At 46.4% G+C, this 26,625-nt stretch overlaps 1 protein-coding gene across 1 annotated transcript in view; it reads left to right on the top strand.

Moving 5' to 3' along the window:
* The window catches only part of cox10 (cytochrome c oxidase assembly factor heme A:farnesyltransferase COX10), a 31,324-nt gene extending 8,636 nt beyond the window's left edge, over positions 1 to 22,688 (top strand). The window contains exons 5-7 of the mRNA XM_030340582.1: positions 14,176 to 14,246; positions 18,321 to 18,553; positions 21,611 to 22,688. Of these exons, the coding sequence (XP_030196442.1) occupies positions 14,176 to 14,246; positions 18,321 to 18,553; positions 21,611 to 22,032 (726 nt within the window). The 3' untranslated portion in view covers positions 22,033 to 22,688. The remainder of the gene's footprint in view (positions 1 to 14,175; positions 14,247 to 18,320; positions 18,554 to 21,610) is intronic.
* Positions 22,689 to 26,625: the final 3,937 nt, after the last annotated feature.

The following is a 26,625-nucleotide window of genomic DNA, read 5'->3' as shown; positions in this document are numbered from 1 at the left end:
ACAACTGCTACCTAAATGATAGAAATAATAAATAGCGTACACTTCATTGTCGTTCATTGTTTGTATATTGAACATTAAATGATATTCACCAATGGTACACTTTTACTTACTTTTATGTTGGAGTCTAGCCTTCACTAAAGCAAAAGCACCCTCTGCCACGAAAATGCACCAATTTAATACAACTTGGTAAATAATTATGTTACTGCCTCAACCACTTTAGACGTGGTTTGTCTTCGCCACAGTTTGTTCCTTCGGATGCTTTTGTTATTTTTTGATCAGTTCTTTGTTTTATAGAACCGCCAATTATTTTGATCGGCAGTTCTAATCAGTATTTTTACAAACTGATTAGAACCGTGAACAAAGGACAGATTTAACAAACTCTTGATCCTTCTGTCGGAACAGATGCTATTCCTCAGATGTTGTTTACCAGCACCTCTCTTAAAACAATAGAGCAGAAATTACCCTTTGCCATGGAGTGCATTTTTTTCCTCCATGCGGTCTATTCTCCAAGGAGAATGGATGGAAAGATCTGTGTAATCGTCTAGTGTAATGGCTTGATGGTTGTCTTTCATTTGCCATTTGGATTAAAATGAATATTTAAGCAGACAGCCCTGTTAAATATTTAATCACCCTTAAATCCTTTTGTGTCGCACTGCTGGGTGCCGTGTCAAACTGTACACATTGGAACTCCTGCTGCGCGGGGAATGGCTTTCTCCTAGTTTAAACGGTCAAGTAGTATTGCAGCTATTGTATGATCGCCCGAAAAATAAATGTATAAAGCTCCTTCTGCTTGTAAAATAAACAGTACATATATAATGTGTTTTTTGTTATCACTGTAATTCCCTTGGATACAGAAGGTTCCGCTTTTGCCAGTAAACAAGCCATGTCTGGTTGTTTGGCTAGGTAAGAAAGCATGTCAAATAATAATTAAAAGTTGATGGCTTTAAGGGCTACAAATGGAAAAGATTAGTCAACGGCGACTACACGTTACGCAATGCATCGTTATATTTCTGCTGTGTCTGCCGTTGCAAACGAAAACCGCATTTCACACGCAAGGTTTCATTCCGTGCCTTCAACGCAGCCGCATGTTTACAGCAAACGCGCCTGCACCACTCGCCACAACAGTCGGCGAAGGGGGAAGAAAAAAGCCTGGGAGTGAGTGACAGGCAGGTGGATCTGCTTGCCCACAAGTCCTCAGCTCCTCAGCTCTGCCTCCAGGCCTCAACAAAGCACTGTGATTACAGGCTTCATAGCCAGGGGAGATGAGTGAGAGACACTGCTGAGACCTGAGCAGGAGAAGGGGTGAGGGGAGCAGACTTCCACTCAACAACAGTTTGTCAACGGCGGGTGCTTGCGTACAATTCTCTTAAAGGATGATCATTTTCTGTTAAGCCTCGGAGGATGTGGTATACTGTATCTGAAAAACACAAGAAGAAGATCAGTATTAGATCCTCTGGTCACCTCAGTTTCTGTGTGTGAATAAACGTGGGAAAGGCGCATGTGAACTGTGATTGTGTTTCTCAATCCGCTCATGAAGCAGTGCTATTTTATGTTTGAACATAGCAGAGCTTCACAGTTCCCTGTTAATGTGAGATCAGGACTTAAATTTGTTTCCACATTTCTAAAACTGCGCCTTTGGTAACCTTTTGAGCAAATTATGTTGCTTCGTTATTCCTCACGGTGAACCTTTTCTGTGAAGAGGACTTGCTTATGTAACAATTGTAACTGCTAGTGTAGTTCGACGATTCCCATCGTCCTTGTTTGTTATTGTTCTGCATGACGTGTCTTTTTGTAAAGAAGCATATTCACATGAATAACTGCTCTCTGTAGGCCTATGCTGCCCCCCAAAAGTATTATAAATAGCCAACTAACCTTAAAATTCAATCCTACGTTTACTGAAGGCTCAAAACGGATGTGCCAATGGTTGGCAGAGGAAAGCATTTCTGCTGAGATAGGATCGCGGAAACATGCCAGCATGCAGTTTCCTTGATAGAAATAGGCATATAATTTATTTATCCTCTATTTATCCACTTGGAACACATTGAGATTCCAGATGTCTTTTGCAAGGATGACCTGGCCATAATAGAGCTTTTATTAATATTATTAATGTGAAACAATGTTTGATTTCCCACAGCAAGTTATTCTGTTTATTTGTTATTCGAATGGAATGAAATGAGGGTTGGTAATGCATTGATTGACTCTGGTATAATTGCTTGCCGTATTATCGCAATGGCTTTCCCTTGCAATTATGCACGGATACTTCAGAGTGAGAGGGTTTAACAATTGAGTTGGTACAAAACCCTAAACCATTGTTAACTCTCAGAAGCCAAGTGCCCAGAAAGACCAAACTAGTGGGACACTATCAAGTTAGCAAGATCGATGGCGGTGTTTCAGAATAGAAAGGGGTTTCTATGTAGGCCATGTATTTCTTTTTCCCACCCCAAATCTCTAGCTTGCCCTCTCCATTGAAAGGTAACGCAGCCAAAGGCTAGCAAGAACACTCCATTTAATGCTGGGATGCGTGGATAATTAACAAAAGCAGCCCTGTTTATGGAGTGCCCGCAAGCTAACATCGCATGCTAATTTATTTTCAGCCCAGAATCTTTTGGGGGGCAACGGCTTTGCTCTTGGGGGGGAAACAAGATGGCTTCCAGCATGGAGAAAAGCCTGTCCCTAAGCCTGTCCGGACGGCTGCTTGTGGCGCCTAAAACTCTCTTTGACATATTCTCGGGGTTATAGTTTAACTAGTGTGATGTACAAGCACTGCTTGGTTCGTTTGAAACAAAGCCGTTTATCTGGCCTGTTTTTTTTCCCTGGTTGGGCAGATGGTAATTTATTTTTGGAACGTAGCTCTGTAAATGAGAAGAATCAATCTATGCTGTTGTTGACATCAGCCTTGGCACATTGCCTTGTGTGCAAACGCTTCAAGCCATATATTACCCTAATAGGTTTTCTAATAGTATCAAGAGCACCATAGTATATCTTTTTCCAACCATTTTGTTAAAACTGGAACTTCTCCAATCTCCAAACTTTTCCTTGCATGGTTTTTCAGTGTACGGTATGTTAATAATCTTTTTTTTTTGTCACAAACCAATTTGGCCATTATTCCTCATAGTACAACAAAGGGCTGGTTTGATTTCCCTCTCTTCAGACGGTTGTCATTACCTTGCACCTGGCAACATTAATATCAGCCCCTGTTCCTAATTGCATCTATTATTTGGAATGTCAATAACTGTTGTTGAAATGGCACATCCTTCATTTCATCACCTCCAAATATACATTGTGGCACATTTATTTGTGCCACATGTCTGCAATTGTGAAAATTGTTATGTTCCTTTCACGGTTTATTTTTGGGGGAAATAGATTTTGCCTTGTAGATTTGAACCCCCCTATTTTACAAAGTATACTTCCCCGTCTACCAGAAATGCTTATTGTTGTTCATTATGAACACCTACGGTCGCTCTCACTGAGTTTTTGACTGGCTAACTATATTTGGTTCTCTTGCGTAACCATCAATCTCACACACACACACCTACAAACACTCCTACCTGTTAGTTTGGGTGTGGTTGTGGCTGTCATCCTCAAGCCTTCCTTTAAGTCACTCCAGTGGTTGAAGTTATAGTCTTTTGTCGCCCCAGCTGTGTTAGATGCAGACAATCCGTCACTTGCCGTTTTGTGTTTGCCACTAATTACTGTTCACATGACAGGCCGTAGAGAATGTGTGCACGTGTCAAATGACTAGAACCAGACCCCTGTTGAATTATGAATCATATAAGTTGAAGTCTACATGAAATGTAAAAATATTCAATGCCAATCATACAAGTGTATATTTGCCTATGTGTTTGCCTTCTACAAAAAATATTTCTAATTCAATGGCTCACCTGCAAGCTTGTTCTTTGATACCTCGTCACATTCTGTCAACCAGGAAAAAAAGAGGTGTGGCTCCTGGGCTCAAGTGGGTTCTAACGTCAGTTATGAGGCCCTTGGTATTTGTGCATATTGACTAAGACAGGGGCTTAACATACACAGCTTTTTTCTGTTTTTTTTTTATCTTTTATTTATTTATTTTGGCGGTTGATGAAAGAGCTGCCGTGGCATCAATCTGTCCTACTCCGTTGCAAACGGTTCTCCATTCATTGTCTTACTACTTACACCCATCAAATGCAACGTCCCTGATCACACGCAGATAAAACCAAGAACCTAAAGCCTTGTTGGATCCAGATTACTCATTCATTCAAGAAAAAAAGGCAGCAACCATCACCTTTTACTGGCCATGTTCAACCCTGTCATTTGTAGCCAACTTTTGTTCCATGAGCGTGCAGTTATGATGCGTGTTCTCAATTTAGAAAGGCCTCCTTTGGTATTCCATGTAGGACCAGCTATGTCAAATCAGTGTTTACACGGGATCTGTTTGTTTCTTTAGGTATACCTGCAATTTGCTTTTAAAGAATATCTGGTACTCTATTCAACACGCTTTCCTCATTGGCTAGGCTCATTTTTCTTTATACCATGTAACACAAGTTACAACATTTATGACTTTATCTCCACCATCCATCCATATATATTAATTGATCATTAAGGCTCTTAGTGCCCATTGAGTGCACACGCTAAGTTGTGAAGCTCCTGAATCGTGTACTTTTCAATAGCCAACATTGATTTAAATAAACAAAGTATGAAAATGGTCAGTAACCTCTCCAGACTGACAGGGTTATCTCATGCCCAAGCGCACTGGAAGCTGTGTCATGCCATGTCCTGACAGAAAGCATTTCAGCCCCCGCCTGCTCAGGGGGACAGAGGGCTGACAAGTCACTTCTGAGACCCGACGAGGTGCTAACCGTCTGCCTTCATGCTTGAGGGGACAGGGGAGGGCTGGGAGAGGGTGAGGGCGGGAGGTGTGGAGGATGGGAGGGAGGAGGGTTGTGTTCGGCTGGGGTAAGCATGGAGGAGGACAGACGCTGACAGGGACTGTGTTCTGTCCTCCCTCCCAGCAAAGCAAGCAAGGAAGGGTCAAACCCCCCGGACACAATTTTAATCACTTTTCTATGCTCTCTGCTTTGGTCCTTTTTTTGTGTTTGGCAAACTTGGTAACCCATGTGCACACACAATGGTGCAACTAATACAATAAGCAAGTGGGCCAACAATTTGAGTTTTCTTTTTGTCCTTATGTGGCTGAAAAACAATATTTTTGCTAGTATCAAATTATAATGCTGTTCGAACATTCTTCAGTTCCTCCCACATTTCGAGCCCTACCCCTCACCCCCTCCCTGATGAACCAATTGAAGCCTTTGAAGTTTCATTGAAACACAAAAATGGTTCAACCTAAATTTGAACAAAAATATCATGAGATCAACCTTTTAACAGATCTTCACGAAAACGTCGCCCAACATTTTCTTTGTTTACTTGTAGTTGAGTCATGCCCCCCCTCCCCCCACCAGCTTTATCCCAAAGGCTGCCTCCTCTTGGAGAGCCGCACGACCCTCCTGCCATAACCGCTATCAGATGTTTACTTTTGCACGACATGCAGGCACACAGAAGGCGGGCCGGTAGAAGAAAGGTTAGCCTGATTGAGGAATGTACACACAGCGGGTCGGGCCTCCACTGCAGCGAAAGCGCTCCGCTCTCAGGAGGATGATAGACGCGGGCCCCGCGACCCGTGTCCCGGCACGTCCACGGTCCAACGGCGCGCCAGAGACCGTCCAGGAATAAGACTGAAAAACATTCTTCTGGGTGTTTCTTCTGCATAACTGCAGCGAAAACAGAGTAGTGAAAGCTTATTATGGAATGCATGTAGAAGTTCAGCACAACATGTACAGAAAAGGAGGGGGAGACTTGTGTGCTCCATGCTGTTGGTCTGTTTCACCACACAGACAATGCATTAAGTCTATCTTCACACTGCCCGACCCGGCGGCGTTGGGACCTCGCTATGTAAAGTGTTTCTGATGTCGGCTGCTTGAATGCCTTCAGAGACTAAACAGTGTAGAGGACAAAGGTGTGAGAATCGGGGTATCTGCAGGGTTTCGGTCCCTCCCCCTCCCTTGTTCGCCTTGATCATGCTTTGAAGGACCTGATGAAATGATGGATGTGTCTGTCCAGACCGACGGAGTGGATTTAGCCACGGGTCACCAGAGCCTAGGGCCTGGACACAAGCCCCACCAGAGGTGCTGATAACTGCTGTCAGCCCGTAAGGAGGGCCCTGGTGTATATTCCACCGCTGTGCCGCGTTTTAGTGGCCGGCTATACTGGAGATGCAGACTGTCTGTCTGTCTGTACCCCCGCCATCTCTATACACACACACTCACACACAGACGCAGCACAGTCGGGGCCTGCGGTTAGACACAGCTGGGGAAGAATAATCTAAACACTCGCATTCTCTCCAACATACACACGCAGTCATGCACAGGACTCCTTTTCAACCGCAGCGGCTCCGACCGTTGAGAGGCCTTTTCCAAAGGCATGCCATGTCACTCACACCAACCGGGGTCACTTTCCAAATGCCCAATGACAGCGGAAAGAGGCTGTTTATATTTTGCTTTTTAAACAAGTGTCTTGACCACACACGGCATGGACCGGCACAGCCAGGCCTTGGCTGCTCACATCACACCCACCCACCCTCCCTTCCAACGTGGTGCTACATGGAGACCGGCCCGGGAAACGACAGTAAAATGCCCTTGGCTTAGTCAGAATGTTAACTTAATCGGAGGAAAGACATAGCCGGCCGACCAGAACAAAGGGATTTTTTGTATTAGCTCAATCGAAGAGATGGGTGAAAACAAGCATGTCGGCCAGGGAGCTGTGTGTTTAGTTTTCTGGTTAGGTCGGCCTTAGTTGGTGGGTGGTTCATAATGTTTCATTTAGTTGTGCGGCAGACGGCACCTCACCACTTCCCTGTAGTCGCCGGTAATTGTTTTTCTTTTTCGAATGTCTCAAAGCCTTTAATGTAAAAAGTTACAAAGGGTTCAAGGGAAGAATTCATATTCTGGCAGGAATATTATTAATATCATGCAAAATAAACAAGACCAGATTCAACCGTTGCCAACTGACCTCCTTCCCAGGGCCGTGCCGGAGATTTGCAGTCATAATCATCATTCGATGAGCGCGGCGTGGCGAGTTCCACCGTGTAACCCAAAACTCTTTTCACAGTCGGGAGGCGGCGCTTCCTGCCCGACGACGCTGCAAAAACGGATGAGAGTCGTGATTGTTTATGACAGATAATCACCTACGAGACACTGCTTCCACCGGAGCAGCTCAGCACACCGTCACGAGCGTCGCATTGAAATAGACGACGTTCATCTCTGTAGAATGTCCTGAAAATCCATAGACGGAAAAATAGTATACAGCCACTTATGTTTTTTTCAATGAGACCACCCGCACTAAAACCCTCCGCTTTTAGGTGAAGTAAACCCAGCATTTCAGCTCCAGTTTTGTCTTCTCCGACTACGCTGTCCCCTCTTACCTCTTTGTGGGTCAGTGCGGGGGCCCGGGCTGCCTCTGCCCTGCAGGCCTGGCTTGGCTCGGCCGTGGCAGCCGAAGGGACTGATTATCAGCAGGGCAGAGGTAATGCTGCTCTGCTCAGCATTAATTGGCTGATTAACATGAGGACAGTTTAGCACTTCACTGTCCCACACTCGGGCCATTAATCACGGACCAGGCGATGCCAGCTGAACGTCTGCCAACAGCTTTAAACAGCCATATAAAGAGAGGGATTGGAGTGTGTGTGTGTGTGTGTGTGTGTGTGTGTGTGTGTGTGTGTGTGTGTGTGTGTGTGTGTGTGTGTGTGTGTGTGTGTGTGTGTGTGTGTGTGTGTGAGTGATGGGGAAGGGGGGTATACAGTTTTACATGCACAACCAAGAGGGAGATGTGACCCACTCTGTCGGCCAGACAAAGTAATGCAGTCTCGGGGCCGTGGTGCCGAAGGAAAACCCAAACGAGACGCACAATGACTGCACGGCTAAAAGTACATTGCACCTGTGTGAGGGATTTGGCCGAGCACGTCGTTAGTGTCTTGGCCGGCTACATCTGCTTGGGGGGCTCCCAGGCTACATATAAAATGGTTCCACTACATGCATGTGTTGCCATTGCAGTGCCTCTAAAATGGGCCTTGCAGCTGGGGAAGAGATGTGTGGTTCAAAGGTTATGCCGTCTTTTTTCCCCCTTCCTTTCTCAGAATACTCCTCCCCCTCGCAGGCAGCTGATCGCAATACAGACCGAAAGGGTTTCCATGTTCGGATCGCACCAAGTGATCCTCCTGTCATTGCATCACGTCTCGGGATCCAAACTCCCGAAACATCTGCCAGCTGTCCCGCAAGTCGCATTCCAGACCCCGACGCTGTCTCCCGCTTTATCTCATAGCCTATGGCTGCCCTGGGTGTAAATTAATTAAATAGTTTTTTATTTCCCCCTGTGATGAGAGTTAAGCACTCGGCAACGGATGTCTTGGGACCGATCGGGCAGCAAGGCTTTGCTTCGTTCAAGCGTTTTTTTTTTAACTGTGGAAGCTGGTAGAAATGATATAGACCCCGGTTTGGTTTGGATGATTCACACAAAAAAAACACTACTTCGACACTAACTCTGACTGCAGGAGTGGAGCGACAATGCTGAGGTTGTCATTGCCACCTCAGCCTAGGTCTAGGCCATTAATATCCTCTCCTGTCCAAAGGCCATTCTACCGGGAGGTTGCCACAGTCTCTCGAGGGCTTCCCACGCACACGTATCCTCTTTTTGTATTGGTACCAGTTCCAATCTGGTTTTACACTGGATGGATTACCCGTGCACCCCATCCTCAACCCATACATCCGGCTGCCATTTTAGTTATGTTGCATCTTTCTAACTTGCCATTTAGTCATTCATCAAAATGATAATGAAATTAGTTTGGAGCGTACAGTTTGTAACACTCCTCATTAAAGAGTGGGAAGGGCATTAGTTGGGCATTAGTTTCCTAACAGATACATCGTTGACATTGGTGTTCAATCCCAGAGCCTTTCGCTTGGGGGTTAAGCACCCTCTATACTCCCCATGTTTCTCTCAACCCATCCTTTTTTTATGTCTTATCTTTTGAAGTCACCTTGTTCCATTCTGTCCAAATCGAAACATCCTCCCACGCCCGTGTCTCTCGCAGCGCGTCTTCTCCGGCTGTGTGCAGCGCGTTATCTCCTAAACGCCTCACAGTGGGATCGTTAGGGCCGTGTTGCTACCTCAGGTTAATGGGCACTCTGAGACGACCGTAATCTGGTAAACAGGATCTTCCAGCCAAATGTGTAAAACGTCCACAGCGTCGCTGTCATCGCTCCAAGGCTATTCAACTTGAATCATAAGTCACTAAAAGCTTTTCAATGGCTGCAGTAAGAACAACTTTATTTTCATGGTCACCCCGTAATACCCTTAGTCTGGCTCAGTTTGGCTCTGTGTCCCGGGCTGGTCCATTCGCATGTGTTGTCTATATAATTTCTGCGTTTTTCCATTTTACTCATCAAAGCGTTTTTTTATTTTTTTTGTTTTATTTTTTTTGCCAGCGCCTTGGAATCCACTTCGGAAACCCCTAATCTATGTGAATCTGTTGCTCTTCGCCAAGCAGTCGATCAGACGCAGAGTTCATGGTCGATATAGAAAGCAGGCTTTCCCCGGATTTTCATGGTGTGCAGCATGAAGAAAGGACGCCCGCAATCGTAGGCCGCGCGTGCAAACGGCTGGCATGTCAACGTTTTTGTCCTTTTATTTGCACCTGGGTTGCTCGGAGGTAGGGGAGGCGTGGCGGGACGTGCTTGCCAGCTGATGTTCCCCTTTGGAGCCAAGGTCTCGCAGCTGCAGCAGCTGTGTGTGTGTGCATGCTCAACGCTCGCTTTGAGTCAGGAAACACACACCTGCCGCTCGTGTAAACACAATATGGCAGGTGTTTAGTCATTGCATCCCCCTTTGTTCTTCTCTTTCTCTCTCACACCCTTCTCCCCTTTGTTCCCCCGACCTAGAGTTGCCTACCTGTTGATGCGTTTGATTAGTAGGCTGTAGGGGTGCGTCGGTCGTGTGCGTGTGTGTGTGATTTCTGGAAACCCTCCCTCTCTGCCATTCGATACACCGGAAGCGGCTAGGAAACCATTAAAAATCGAATGTGTGGTTGAATCCACACACCCCCTCCCCCGCTCCCAAAAAGGAAAAAAAAAAAAGCTGAACCGGATGCACACATTTCTGAGTGGTGTTCTTCATGTGGATTTTGGCGTTGAGGAGGTACTTACAGGATCGTTACAGCTATTCTGTAACGAATGACTCCTTCAAAGACTTCACAAGGCGACCGTGTGGTGTGGGCATCTGTGTCAAATATCAGAACCCTCTATGGAGCAGATGCTCTGTGTTTGTGTGTGTGTCTGTGTCTGGTTGTGTGTGTGTGTGTGTCTGGTTGTGTCTGTGTGTGTGTGCTTAAGGCCATTATACTGTTCTAAAAAATGAATGCGATACCAAAGCCCAAAGTTGTCTTCGTTCGGTGTGCACTCGACGACAGGATGCGCCGGCCTGCAGCCTGTTATCAATTGTGAGCCTCGGTAGCTGGTCGGGGTGGATCACGTTCTGTCTTTGATAGGCCTGAGGACCTGGCAGCTGCACCACCCCTCCACCTCTGCACTCCTGCTTTGGTCTCGCCTCGCTTTTCCGTTCTATCATCTGGCGGATAATTGTACCCGCAGTTACGGGTTGCTTTTGTGTGTGTGTGTAAGCGCGCGCGGGTGTGTGTGTGTGTTTTATAATTGGAAGCAGCAGCAGCGGCGAGCCAGAGCTTCCAGTGTGCTCCAGCAAGCTCACCTCGGTGGGGATGATACAGTGAAGCACGTACAGGAGCGTTGCCATTATAGTTTCATCGCTGGCAAAGCACCGTGGGATTGGAGCCGCGCTCTGCTGTGAAATGACAAAAAGCCAGAAGGAAGTCCTTTATGTGGCCTTTGTGGCTCATTAGCGCTTCCGAAACACATGGGGGACATGTGTTGTATAGTTTAATGGCAAAATATCAATATTATAGTGAGATTTCGTGCGTCTCTACTTGTATGTGTTAATTTGCACTCTGCAAACTATCTTTACTATCTGCTTTGACAATTAAGTAAAGAATCTGCAAGCATAGATCAACCAGGTGATTAATTATAATGTAATGTATAATAATTATACATTTATTTTCATCAAAGGCTATTTGGTTGAAGTTAATTCCCACCCATCTGCTCTAGGCCATATGTCCTTACCCAGTATCTTGGTATACAGAGGGCTTTTGCAAGCTTTTCTATTGTAACAAGTTTTAATCATAAGTACGTAATCTCCCGCGACCCCATATGCGTATCGGGGGATCCAACGAATATCATAAAACTGTCAATGTGCTGTGGACAGATTTTAATAAATCGCAGAATTGGACTATAATGAAGGTGTGTTGTACAAGAATGATTTGCAAACGCAATATGATGCATGACTCCCCTTCACCTCTCGACCTACCTGCAATTAACTTGTATATTGTTATTCATTTGAATGTAATTTAACAGCCACTTGTAGATATGGGCTTTTCACGAGCAGGTGGAGGTTGGTCATTATGCTCAAGGATGCCAATTGCTAGTTTATGGGCCTTGGGGCATCAAACCCAGCACCTTTCATCTGTGAGTGGAACCTGCTAGGCAGGCCGCTGTCTTGCCCCCATACCTGTGCAACAGTGCAATGTAAAAAAAACCAGCCCAATTGATTTTAATGACTTGACGCTGCACCACGCGCTGGCTCTGGGCGGAAATAATGACACGGTGCGCTCCGCTGATGTGATCCAGATGAGCCCCCTCTGACTCAGAAGGGGCGAGAGAGAGAGAGGGGGAGAGAGGGAGGCGAGGCATCACAACGAGATACGAACCAAAATCCTCACCGTCGCTTATTAAAGCGGCCTCCACAACAGTCTTGAGTGTTTTGTTCAGATAAAACTGTTCCATCTTGTCCTCTTTTCCCCTCCGCTCTGCTGTGGCCCCTAAACTGCCGTCCCCCACGCCACCCCTCCCTCCCTACGTCCCCTCCCGCACCTTACAAGCCCGGCCAGAAATGTCTCAGAGCTCTGTCTTTCTGTACAGCGTAGCCTCTATTAGGTCAGTAAGACGCCATTGGGAGAGGTGATTCCTTCATTTTGATGCGTCTCCTTTGGGCCGCCGCGCCCAGGCTACGGCCGGCAGAGACCTCGGTCGCCCACGGAACCGGGGCCCTGCTGCGCTGCGGGGCCCCCGCCTCTCCTCAGGGTGGGCCCCCGTCGGTACAGACTGTACTTCTCTCACGTGGCCCCTGACCTCCTTGACGCGTTTCCTGACCCAGGAAATGGAATTAACACCTCTGGCCAGGGGGCCTCCGGGGGCCCACAGCCCGTCACAGCTGTGCACTAGCTCACCCACTCCCAGCCCCCAGCCCGGAGACAGGAGTTCTAGAGAGTCCCGCTAGTTGGCTCTGAAACCAGGGCTCTGGCTCGGTGTCCACAGAGCAACGGCCATGCAAAAAAAAAAAGAAACGCAGGCGGAATTCCATCGGAGCCTCGACGGAGACGGGGGGAGAGAAAAACCCTTTTTCTACCGCCAGCTTTAAGCACTCACACTGGGTGGTTTTTGAGGGGGTGATTCGAGTTCCACTTCAGTCCCAGAAGGCAACTTAAACCAAATGAGAGACATCATATTTTCCTCCGCCCCCCTGCACCTCTTGAAGTGCCGCAGGCGGGGCTATCAAAGAGGGAACCCGGTCCTCCAGAGCTGTTATCATGCAAATGCTGCCTTTGAAATGAGCCGAGCGAGGCCTCACTCTGCAGGGCCTCTCGGCATTGATCACAGGTGAAATGTTCTCCGGTACAAGACTGTGAAGGTACTTTCCAGAGTATCGGTGAAGCAGTAGAGAGCGGGTTTACGGTGATCCTTTCCACAGTCAGGCTTTTTACTCCCACACTAAAAAAGCTTGCCGCCATCTTCATCATTTTAGGCGCAGACTCCCCTGCAGCCCTTGTGCAGCGTTAACGGCCACATGCCGTTAACGCTGAGATATCGCCGTCTGCGCGGTGGCTATTTAGCCTTGGGCTGTTTTCTGATCTGTCAAGTGGGCTGTAAATGGAAGGGGGAAGAGGAGGATGGGTGCCGAGGAGGAGCAAAGTAGTTTGACTCTTTATTAGACGTTAAACGTGGGACGTATTTATGGTTCCCTCTTAAATACCGATGCCTAGAGATATTCCTTGGGTTATGGTTCCTGATGTCCTCTGGCGTGTGTGTGTGTGTGTGTGTGTGTGTGTGTGTGTGTGTGTGTGTGTGTGTGTGTGTGTGTGTGTGTGTGTGTGTGTGTGTGTGTGTGTGTGTGTGTGTGTGTGTGTGTGGGAGAGACCCTTTCTGTTTTCTTCATTAGCCCTGTGTGTCCACACAGACGCACACAAAGGCTATTTGCACACTCAACAGATTGTATAGTTCCTGCGTTTAAGCGGCCCATGTGTTTGCATTTTAGTCACACATCGGCAATCTCACGGGGCCACTTTGAAGCGTACTCCTCCAGCCCTGACCATAAAAAAAAAGGAACAGGACAAAAAAGTCGTTTTTCACATCGTTTTGGAGGCCGGAACACACTGTTTCCCTAATACCCTTTCACCTTGTGCTTCATCCTCCATCATGCACTTACTGCCTTCAGCCCTCCAGAGTGCTGTGGTTCTCTGTGGAGAGAGTGTTTTCCTTGAGGTACTCCCTCTGCGTATAGGAGTTAGGGTTAGTGCAGTATTACAGTTCCACATGGACGAATCCTTATTGGGGCTTGTTCGTTTCCATGACATTCCTTTATTTAAAATCAATTTGAATTAAAATGTGGTACTGCAGGCTCAGCGTTGTTTTCCATATTTAAGCTCTGCAAGCCTTCCAAGCCTGTCTTTTTTAATGTGCTTGTGTGTAAAAAAAGATGCATCCCCTCTCATGTCCGGCCCCATGAGGCCTTATTAACAGATAATAATGGAACAACGCATCCAATGTGTCATGTGTTGTCAGTGTCACTGTGTCTAACCCACATCTGGTCTGAGGACGACTTCGTGCTTGTGGAGCCATGTGGCTTAGAAAGCGCTGTGCTTACTGGGCCAACATTGTCTGACTCTTGTCTCCCGGTGTCTTGTCTGTCATTCTATCCTTCTGGATGTGACCCTCGCATTGACCCAGCTGTTCCCCTTTGTCTCCGCAGTACTTTGAGGTGCCCTTCGACTCCAACATGAACCGCACCAAGAACCGCCCTCTCGTCCGGGGACAGATCAGGTACTGTTTCACTTTTTTCACTGTTACATTTGTTTTGATTTCTAAAATACAAATTGATAATATTAAAGAATGAACTTTTAGAATGGCGTGACCCAGTGAAAGTGCTCGCTCTGCACTTTCCCCTTGCACGTCAAGGCCTATTCCTCTTTTCTTCACTGCATTTTCACCTATCAAAAGATTCAGTTTTTCTGTTTCTCCAATTTGTATTGCATGCTTTGATTGTTTGTTGCATCTTCTGGACACTGGATGGATGCATGTGCAAAATGAGACTATATTCAAATCCAACATTACAAAACAGAGATGGGATAGGGTGTAGAATGGAGAGTTGGAAAAGCATTGCAGCAACACGGTTATCCAACTTGAGCCATTTCTCTACCCTACTAATCGGGGTGTGGCCTAATGCACTTTAATTCCCCCTTATTGAAGTATCGAAATGGTTATCGTACCCATCTTATCGCTGCCATTCATTTCCATACATCAGTCCTAATCTATAACAGAACCGGATATTTAAGTGGCTCCGGTTTTTTTTTCTGCCCACCCTGATTATTATTAGTACATTATCAGTACACACTTTCAAAACAACAGCAGTACTGGAGAACTCCTATCGGCTCTATTTACACTCCTCCCTGCAACCATTGACATAACAGGTCCTTAACTGGCCAAGGACCAAAATAGCATGCCAATGCCAATCATCACACACACACACACACACACACACACACACACACACACACACACACACACACACACACACACACACACACACACACACACACACACATAGGTTGTGTTCTGTCCCATCTTACCGCACTGTTAGAGAAGGCAGATAACCCCTGTATTGGTGAGTGGTAAACCCCTCGCTTCCCTTCCGAAAATGACTCTGTTACCAGACACTCTCATTAGGTACCTGCCCCCCTTGTGGAACCCTGCCATGCTCGCACACACACACACGCACGCACACACGCACATATACACGTGCACACACATGTGCGCACAACCGCATGCGCATGCACATGCACATGCAGAGCGCAACGCACACACACCTCCCAGAGTATTGTAATTTACCACATCCCTTTGGCAAGAGGCTCACAAACACTCCTCAGCTCTAGTTTCATTTCATTCAGGTGCGACAAAGGTAACCGGTGTGTTGACGGAGGGCGGCACACCCTCTCGCAACCCAGCCTGTCCAAACATTTCTAATTGTACAAGAATGAACCCTTTCCCCCCCTCTCATGGCTCACTATTGAGGATTAATGAGTGTGACCGCCATGGAGCCAGCTTCCACTCAGGTCCAGTCAGGGCTGCACAATTAATCGCAAGTTAATTGAAATCACGACTTCGGCCTCAAGTTGCCGAGCCTGAGATGCTGCAATTAATGTATGAAAAAAATAAGGAAAAGTAAATTAAAAATGTTATTCGTACAATTAAAAACATCAGTTTTTTCTGGGCCCGTTCCACTAAGAGCCGCCAGAATCTTGTTTATCCACCCGCTGTCTGAGGATGCGCTTAAAACCTGACACCAATCAACGTGATGTTGTGGCCAGGTTTCTATGTGTCTGGGGAGGGGGGGTATCTCCACCTAACTTCAGGGATTCCCCACGGGCGTGCTGTTTGAAAGGCGTGCTTGTGAGTCAGCCGCCATGAGTGTTCTCTCCTGCTGTAAACACTGGACGACCTTTGAACCCTCCGCAGCCTCTCCCAGTCAGTGATGTGCGTTGACCTGGCGACGTTGACAGAGAGAGGTGTTTGTGTGTGTGTGGGTGTGTGTGTGCGCTCGACTGGCTCTTTGGCGCGCACGTTTATCTCTTGCCCTCTTTCACGCTCTCACTATCGGACCTATCCTTCCATAAACACACACACACTCATACACACAGCTTGTGTCCAGACAGGGAGCAGCTGGGCTGCTGCACTCTCTTGTCAAACAAGCCGTCAGAAGTGCACATTCTACACATTCTCTGTATCTTCCCCTCCATTGTGTTTACCGCCAACTAGACGATGGGGCCCCCTGTTCTTCTGCTGTCCTTGAGGGACTCTATGCCTCTTGTGAGCGGATCAGCGTCTGAGGAAGGCTGCTGGCCTTATTCCATCGACATGGTGCCCGGTGACACCTGATTATGCTGCTTGATTTATAATTAGAGTGTGGCAGGGGGGTAGGAGAGTGTAGTTGGTTGTTTGATACCCACCCGCAAGGTACGGGTTCGATTCCATACTTGTCCGCTGCCTAACCTGTAGGCATCCTTGAGCAAGTATTGTAATCCTAGACCTATCTGCATTCACAGAAATTTGCTCTTAATGAAACCTTCTGATATGAACTGACTAAATGATAAATAATGAAACTTAATGGCCATGAAATGAACAAGACCAGTCTCGAAATACAGGGAAAATAAACCAGTGCCAATTCCGAAAAACAAACCACGCACTGTGCCTCAGTTGCTCCAGTACAACGTGGTTGACGTGTAAACGATAGCCAGATTCTTTCCACGTCCCCATCACCATCTGTGTAGTGTCCTTTCGCTATAGGCGCGGCTGGCAAATCGGCTTCCCTCACAGAGTAGCATCTTCTGCGCCTGTGTTGTGGCAGGAAGCAAGGCGGTAGTTTGAGGGCACGACATGTGGCGCTGCGGAATATACGCTGTCTTTGGAATATACGCGATTCACTTTGCTCGACACACACACACACACACACACACACACACACACACACACACACACACACACACACACACACACACACACACACACACACACACACACACACACACACACACACCAGTCCACATGACTCCCTTATGCTCTAAGAAAAGGGACGGTTTCTCAGCCTCGACAAGCTCCGTGCACATTAACGGCCTTAATAAAAAGGTTCACAAACCCCCCAATCACCGTGCCTTCTCTCCAACGCATGTTAGGCTTTATCTTTCGATGGCTTCATCAAATAACTCCAAATAAAGTGCAAAAGGACCGACAAATTAAACATCAGAGGAGTTCGCTGCCTTCATCGCTCTCGGGTCTCATCCCGGGTCCACATTCCTGGATGGCCACATCACGCTCCCATTTTGTGTTTCCATTACCCACCTGGCATTAAGAGCGTGGCCGTGTCACCCTCTAAAAGCCAAGGACAGGAGCTACTCTTTAGTTCCCTGTGACGCACTCCCCTCCCTTCCCCTAGTTCGCAGCCCCCCCCTGGGTGAGCCCAGGGCCAGATTATAGCCAGCCCCACAGCCAGCCTGCACGGCCCCACCTCAGCCCACATTAAACAGTCATAACGCCACTAATCACATTAATGCCCCAATCTCGCCGCTTCGGCAGCACGCCAAAATAAGAGCCCCCTGTTTGCTTTCAGAAGAATATAGGGCCTGCCTTTGGTCAAGATTTTAATCTCTTCCTTCTTCTTTAATTTACTGGTGAGCGTTTACTGGTGGATTTGAACCAGACTCTGGGCATCCCTGCTTTTAATAAAAGACGGGGAGGAGGAGGAGGAGGAAGATGAGTGGGCAGTCTTCCCCCGGCTCCAAACGCGAGCCGCTGTGGTTTCCGCCGTGCCCTGTTTTGATCTTGTAAGCACGGGCACGTGCACTTTGTCTCACCACACTACTTTCATCCCTGAAAAACTATTATCAGATAAGCTTCTTCTGAGCCCCCCTGCTCGAAGACTCTGTTGTTGATTTGGTGTGTGTGTGGGTGTGTGCTTTTGCATCTATGTGTATCAGTCTGTGTGTGTGGTGGACCATTATCCTCTTATCTTTATTCATCAGAAGGCCTTGTGACTTTCCAGCTGATGTTCCTACTGTTGCCGGGGAGCTTTTGTTTTAATAGGTGTGCATTTGATTTGTTTCACGTAAGAATGAACTTTATTTGCAAGGCTTTTCAAAACGAAGATTGTGTGATATCAAATGAGGGTATAGCTAAAAGTAGAGCCAATTAAAACAAATACACTAGGGATTAAGGGTTGTTTTTGTTATTCCTTTTTATCTATCTTTTTTAAACCCAATCCTTTCTCTCAAAGTAAAATAAGAGACAACTTAGGATAAAAAATATCATGTATAAAATGCTAAATAAATAATCTCACCCCGTCAGCCCTCTGCACGCCGTCTCCTTCGCCCTGGCCTGCGGCGTGCCGGGCGTGGCCCTGCTCACGCTGGCCGTCAACCCCCTCACGGGGTTCCTGGGGGCCCTGAACATCTTCCTGTACACCTGCTGCTACACCCCCCTGAAGAGGCTCAGCATCGTCAACACCTGGGTGGGGGCGGTGGTGGGCGCCATCCCCCCCGTCATGGGCTGGACTGCAGCCACCGGGAGCCTTGACCCAGGTACCCGACACACACACACACGCGCGCGCGCTCAGAGACACATGCATACTAACCGAACAAACACACGGACAGGAACAGACACACGCATACTAACGAATACGGACAGAGAAGCACACGGACAGAGAAGCACACGGACAGAAACACACGGAAAAGTCCAAAATATGTGCCCACAACGTTGGCATAATAATGCCAAATTGACAGAGCGTCTGTGGGTTGAATTGAGTGTGCATTTGGAATGATGTCTGTGAGTGTGTCATGGGGCATGGCATACGCGTGAGGTGCATAGTGTATGCGTGGGGGGAATAACATGCGCATGAGGGGCATGAAATACGCGTGAGAGGCTTGACATACGCACAAGAAGCATCGGGTTTTGCATTTGCTTCAGAGGGTTATCACAGGCTCACAGGCTCGTCAAGCCCTTTGGTTCGTCATTCACAGCATCTCATGTCTCACACGTTATGCTGTTCGATAGGCCAGGCTGTGAAAAACCCAGCACATTGCGCGGAATAGTGGTAGTTTGTCGCCGTCAGTTCAAGACGACGCCACTGATTGGTCAAATTTGCGGGAAAGTTGCGGTGGTTGGTTAAAGTTGCGACACCGCCCCCAATTCGCGGTGATTGGTTGATGTTGCGTTGAAGTTGCAAATCACAACATCGCAAAATCCTGGAGGCTCTGTCTAGTGTCTGCTTTTGTTGAACTGTGTCGTCAGTCCGTTCATTAACTTCAAAATGGACGTCCTGCAAATAGCGGGTGGGTGCGCATCAGGGGGGTTTCATCTGGACCACTGTGACCGGGCATCACCCAGCCCCCTAGCCCACCCGCCCACCCATCCGGCCACCTAGGGCTGAACGATCTATCGTTTTCGACCGAAAATCGCGATCTCAAGCATTACGATTTTGGGATCGTCAAAGCTGCGGGGTTTTTTTTATATTATTTTACAAAAGTGCAATTATTTTGATGCTGATGAGCCATTGAAGCAAGTTTACATAAGAAAGAGGGCTCCCTTTTTATTTGACTTTTTTGGTTGTTTCTTAGGTACTTGAATAAACAGTCTTGCATTTGAAATCTGTTGCCAGCAGTTTTCATTATTGCATTACCTTAATGGAATTCATTGGTTATATTAATTTATACTGAAACTTGATTTAAAGAAAATAAATCGTGGTTGAAATCGAAACCGCAATCTCTACCAGAAAAATCGCAATTTCAATTTTTTCTTAAAATCGTTCAGCCCTACGGCCACCCCGTGGTATAAGTGGTATTTACACACGGCCCAGCTGCCCCTCTCCAAACCGTCCAGTCTGGAGTCGGACGGGGGGACTGCAGAGGATGCTCACAACCTGCTTGTTTGGTAGACATGTTGAGTGTTCTGTTATGGCAACGCTTTAAAGACCTCTTCCAGCACGTCTCTGCTCTTCTGGCACTGGAAAAGCCCCAAAACACACACACACACACACACACACACACACACACACACACACACACACACACACACACACACACACACACACACACACACACACACACACACACACACACACACACACACACACACACACACACTCTCTCACATCTCACAGGTTTACACTCCTCCCCATCCACATTTCGAGGTGGGCTCTCAGCACAAAGTTAATCATGACTCCATGATACCTTTATGCCCGGAGCAGAAAGCGGTTCTTTGATAGCTGTTGTGTGGCCACTCGTTTCGAGAGGGGGTGCTGTTGAAACCCATAGCAACTTATGCCATTCACGCTATTCACAGCGGCCTCTCGAACCCCCTGGGCTGTGACTCACTTTGATAGGAGTCCAAGCCCCCACCAGCACCTCCAGCCGCCCATAATGAACTTGAGGGGTTATCAAAAGATTGAGGCTGGATGAATACAGAGAAAGGATTTGTACAAGGCCACTCAGACCGCCCCCCTGCTCTCAAGAGACCTATCCCTTCTCCCGGGTTAAACCCAACGGTCTCCCCTGGCTGGCCGTCACCCTCTCCCTCGTCTCCTTTGGAGTTAGTGACAGTATTCAGCAGGAACCTCGCGAAACGATATCACATCCATTTTGGAGTTCCGATCCTATATGTTTTAAGATTCTGTAAAAGTTGCAATTTTGTGTGATTTATTTTTTTCCAGCGTGTATTACGCTGCAGGTCCACCATATATTCTAATGTTGATAGTTGATGCTAAATGATTATTGGCAAATACTCTTTAGCGCCCCCTTTAGGACCATGTCATTATTTTGCTTCCACAAAGATAATATTTACGTCTTTGTGACGAGCATTTTCCTTTTTTGTCAACCTGACGATATTGTGAAAGCAAAGAATCCTGATTCTCACATGAATCCTTCTTTCTCCTTCCCTACTTAAGAGCAGTGTTTACATGCATGTATTGATCACGCTATGGACTCCAGGCAACCACTAAAACACCTTTTGGACATATTTCACGCACGTTTACTAGAATGCCAGACGTGTATGAAGATGAAAGAACAAAACTCCTCCCTGGCCGCGCGTCGTGCTGCCTCTGCAGAGTGTCAGGTTGTTGTTTGCTCACAGCGATGAGCACAAATATCCCTTCCCACGTACATAACCACAGGGTAGATTGCCTCTTGACAGAATGCAGTGTGCAAAGGTCGACTGCACCGCACCTCCAAATGTGCTCGCTATGCATGCTTTGATGCATGTTTAATGCCTCCCTCCCTTTTCCATCTAAGTTAGTTTGATAAAAGAATGTGAAACGGGTTTCTTTGTTGTTGGTTACTTATGCAAAGTGTTTCCTTGGGTTGACAGGAAGTGTCCTCGACGTTTTGAGTCATATGGGTTGAGCGTCTCGACACATGACAGATGCATGTGGGCAGTGGAAAACAACACTCTTGTGTGAAAATATAATGTGCTGCAAATTAACATTGGACTGACTAGCTCTCTTTCCTGCTCTTTCTCTATGGCCCTTTCCCCTCTCTGTCCCGCTCTTTCTCTACGTCCCTCTCCCCTCTCTGTCCCGCTCTTTGTTTACGTCCCTCTCCCTTCTCGTTCCTTCTCTCTCTCCCATCCTGCCTCCCCCATCCCAGCCGCCCTGCTGATGGGGGCCTTCCTGTACAGCTGGCAGTTCCCCCACTTCAACGCACTGAGCTGGAACCTGCGCGAGGACTACTCGCGCGGCGGCTACCGCATGATGTCCGTCACCCACCCGGACATGTGCCGGCGGGTGGCCCTGCGGCACAGCGTGGCCCTGGTGGGCCTCTCGTGCCTGGGGCCCGCGGCCGGCCTCACCACCTGGACCTTCCCGCTGGTGTCGCTGCCCATCAACCTGTACATCAGCTACCTGGCGCTGCGCTTCTACCACCGCGCCGACCGCGGCAGCGCGCGCAAGCTCTTCTTCTGCAGCCTGTGGCACCTGCCCATGCTGCTGCTGCTGGCGCTCACCTGCAAGAAGCCTGCCAAGGAGCAGAGCGGGGCCGACCTGCCCTCAGCCAATCCCGTGCCCAGCTAAGCCACCGGCCGTCCCAGACTGGGCCACATGTTGAGCGGTCGAGATGGATATCGCGCTGAAGGAACGACGAACACTCGCACACACAGGCATGTGTTGCTCTGTACGACCTACGGGTGCGTCATTGTAGGTCAGGGATTGTGTATGCAAAAACGGTTCATCAACGGATAACAATCAGAATGGTGGAAACCCCTGAGTTGCATCAGGTTGAAATAATTTCGATGTATGTATGCGTGTGTGTGTATATACAGTTGTCTATTTATTATTATGGTTTCCCTCCACACCCTCACTATGCTCTGTATGACCGGTCTTGAGGTGATGTTTGATGTACATTACTGAAGCATTTAAGCCAAAAGATTCTCCAAATGGAACACATTGCATTATGTAAATGCAAATCGACCCCAGGAAACATATGTATGTGATGTAAAAATAGTAGGACATTCTGTTGATTAAAGCTTTGTATGTTTGACATTCTAACAGAGAAAAGAATCACGCTCTACCACTGTAGTTATTTTTTTTTTTAAGCAATCAATTAAATCGTATAGGAATAATGTAATCTGCCTCACCGACTTCTGCAACACCTCGATCTAACACAGTTCACCTGCTCCAGGGTAATGAAATAATTAAACCTGTTGAACAAAAGAAAAGGCTCAAATGTTGTTCTCTTGCACTGAATGTTTTATGACTCAACTGCCATTGTGTGTAATAGTAATTAGTAGTTATCTTTAGCTGCTCACACCTGCCCTTAATGTCCTCTGTTAAGTCTATTTAGAGTTCCTTTAATTATTCATCAATGGCTGTGTTTTTGATACCTAAGGTAGACCAGTTGATGGTGTTCTCGATTTAGATTATCGTTGATATGCCCTGATTGAACATGTTGTCTCGGTGTCTGCATGTTCAATGCAGGGCTGAAACTATTAGTCCCTTAATCTAGCCGTTAATGGACAGCAATGGGTTGATCGATTGATACCTTTTTATTGATTTATCATTCAAGCCAGTTATCAAGTGAAAGAATTGTGATTAGGGCTTTGCCCTGAGTTTCAACCCTTAATGTCTCCTGTCTCCTGTCTACCTGTAGGAATCTGAAGTGCCATGCTTAACCCTACCTGCTTGGCAAATCTAAAATGCATTTAGTCTCCTTGGATGAAAGCTTTTGCTCTGACTAAATGGTCGTACATAAAGTAAAGTGACACATTTTTTAATGCTAATTTGCAGTATCTGAAATTATTCTATTTGATAGCTTATCTTCCATTTTGGTGGTTTCTCTTAGTTGCTTGTCTGAAAAAGCAAGCGCAAGTTTGGACCCACGACTCACAGGATCATTTCAGATATTTCCTTTTCCATAGTTCAACTGAGTCCAAAGACGTAATTGTATCGATTTTGTACATTGTATCGATGTACGGGGTGAGATTGGTGACGTTTGGCCCTATTTAGCAACCCACCTCTGCACCTGTCACTCAACACAGGCTCTCACCCCTCCCCTCCGCTCTTTAACCTTAGTTTTGGTATTTGGTTACGTTTCCATCACCAAAGCCCATCCAAACGGAGCGCTGTGTGTGTGTGCCCTGGCCTCATCCTTGGCCCATAAAAGGGGACTACTATGGGGGGGAGGGATTATTCAGCCAAGGCCAAGTGAAAGCATGGAGACCTGCAGCTCTTAATGCCCTCGTAAACTGTCTGACCGGACCGGATACGGCATTTCATATCAGAGAAGGCCAAAGGGTGGTGATGGGTGGGGTGGGGGTGGAGGACCAGCTGTTACAGTTTGGGAGAGGAAGTGGGAGGAAAAACTCACCCGACCTGTAGGGGGGTGGTAGAAGGATTGAATGTCGAGGCCAAACCTCCCTGTAGTCTGGTGTGATGTCATGTTTGGGGACCTCCACGCCAGTAGGGGTAGTAATCTCGAGGGCGTTGCCATCGTGGTGGCGTTAGCTCTGGGTCTGGAATACCATTGTCCTTACCTCACTGAAGTCTCCTGTTGGTAATGTAGATGGTTGTCGAGTTCAGAGACTACGTGGGATATGGCTCATATATATGTATATATGTATCAATTGTACATTCAGCTTTCCTGTTCACCTGTTGCCCTATAGGCTACAGTTTTGACAGGGTAATATTTTTCTTACAAAAAAATTGAATAATTTCCAGTTTCAGCCTACTCGTCCACAAAATAGATATGAACTTGAATCGTTCATTTATATACAGCACAGGCCAACTGGTTTAAAGTGAATTTATAAAAAATTAAATACTGACTAATTGTTATTTGAACAACTTTTTTTCACTAAGCAAAATGGTTTGAAAAACAGTTTGAAGTTCTAAAGGTTTATGTGCTTTTTATTTAGAAAAGGGGACCCTCAGTAGAAACGACTCATAGGCTACTCAAATAACCGCGGAAGAAAACTTCATGAACTTATGTTCAAAGCTACGCACAAGTTGCCTTCCCTGTATTTCAGATCTGCCTTCTCCATTTTACGCAACGAGATCAGTGGCTGTATCAATTATTCATTTAATTTTCTCTTTGAATGTGAAGGGGGGCGTTCTCCCAGCAGAGAGAGGGTCTCCAGGCAGAGAGCGGCTCTCCAGCAAGAAGTCTGACAGCAGAGAGCGGCTCTCTGCTCCACGCCCGCCGCCGTGCAGTTCATTATGACTATACACTTAAGTGGTCCCACATAAGCCTGCTTGAAAACGGCGGAAAGCTCCGATTCCATCCCAGCCATGTCGTTTGTAGGCCTTAGTAGGCCTATCCATACGCCCTACCATCCTCAATTAATCTCTTTAAAATAAGCCAGAGACCGTCGTCATCTGACATAGCAATTCGTATACCCACTTTAAATAAAAAGACAGGGTTATCAGACAGGAAATCAACGAAGCCTACTTTTAGACTTATTTTCAACCTGTTTTCTAAATATTCACTAGGTCTGCACACAACACACTTTTCGCAGCACTGCCCTGAAATTCACACTTTGGGCCAACATGGGCTAATTATCTTATAGTGGACGGATGGGTTGTTTTATCCTCCCACACCTTGCTTCTCTGTAAAGAAGTACATAACAATGATTTTAAACTTTCCTTTGGGACTCTGTTGTCATTATTCTCAAGAATACGGATCAGGCCCCGTGTGCCTCATTGCAGAAATAGATCAGGGCCTGGAATTGTGAGCCCAAAGGTTTTAGTTGCTTGACCCTTATTTATCTCCACCCAGGAGGGTGACATCGTACGAAACATCTACCACATGCACAACTACGATATACATACAAATTAATTAAAGGTATGTTGGATTATTTAGGATAATGGGGATTGACACGGTCCTGGGTCAAGTCACAAACATTGACTCGGGTGTCTGAAATGCAATTAGGCCTATTTTTGTATATTAATTAATTTATTTATAAAGGAGTTTATATTTTTTATTTAGCAAGCGCATTCATGTCATTAGTTTAATGACGTGGACTCCGACGGCCGCTTGCCCGAAACCAAGTGGAATCGCAGTTGTGTTGTGTTGCTGTTGCGTTTGTTTTTGCTGCTTATGTTTTGTTTTGGTGGTCGAATATTTTAGACGAACTGATTATTTTAGCTTAAAACGTGATCAAAATATAAGTTATAGGCCTACAAGATAATAACTGTTTTGTAGTAATTAATAGGCTATAATTAACGAATACTAATATTTATTATTATTATGAAAAGGCTGTTAAGCCTGCTGTTATTATGCGTACTATTAGGTTATTATTATTTGAATGGTCATTGTTTATAATATAAATCATGTAGGCCTATACATTTATTTAGGCTACATAAAATCTATAATTATTTTTTTATGTCGTTTTAAAATAATTATAACTATTGCTGTTTTGTGTGTTGTGTCCTATGGTTTTGCCTGCTCCTTAATTTATCAGCAATAATATAACGGTTTAATGCCTAACTCTCCATTACGCGACCATTATTTAAGTGGCCGTCCGTTTTAATTAGTTATATAGGCCTACTGTGTGCGTTTATATTATCTTAAGACATTTATGTAAAACAAGAGTCTGACTCTATAGTTCATGTAGAGTTGGTTAATTAAATGTACATAATAACGAGTGTGTTGATGAACACATACTCACACTCACAGACAGGCCTGCACACGGCCATGCGCGCGGCGCATGCACGCTCCTGTAATCGCGCTCCAGGAACCAAGTTCAAGAACATGTCTGACTGGGAGAACGAAGTAAGAACAAAGTAGCTCCTAAACTATAGTTACATTCTGACTCCCAAAGTGCACTTCATACGTTTTCAATCAGATGTCTCCAACTGCAATGTAAGATATAACATCAGCAACATTTTCATTTAGAATAAACTACGTCTTCAATTGTAAACGTCTAACACAATTGCCATATATATATATATTATACAACTCTATCAACTAAACCGCTGTTTCTTAGAAAACAAAGTAAAACCCTTAAGATTCACATCCCGAGCCGTGTGGGCAACATCAGGTCCGAGAATCCCACGGGTCGAGACATCCCCCGATTCTCCCTATTCGACGGGTCCTGCAATGACGCGGCTACGAACTATCTTCCCCGAAGCCCATTGGCTGGAACGCGCGTCTATCATTCAAACGTTCACGCC

Source organism: Gadus morhua, chromosome 18 (assembly GCF_902167405.1).
Source record: "Gadus morhua chromosome 18, gadMor3.0, whole genome shotgun sequence".
Taxonomy (NCBI): domain Eukaryota; kingdom Metazoa; phylum Chordata; class Actinopteri; order Gadiformes; family Gadidae; genus Gadus; species Gadus morhua.
Note: the sequence above shows the minus strand (reverse complement) of the source record. Positions and strands in the feature narration are given on the sequence as shown.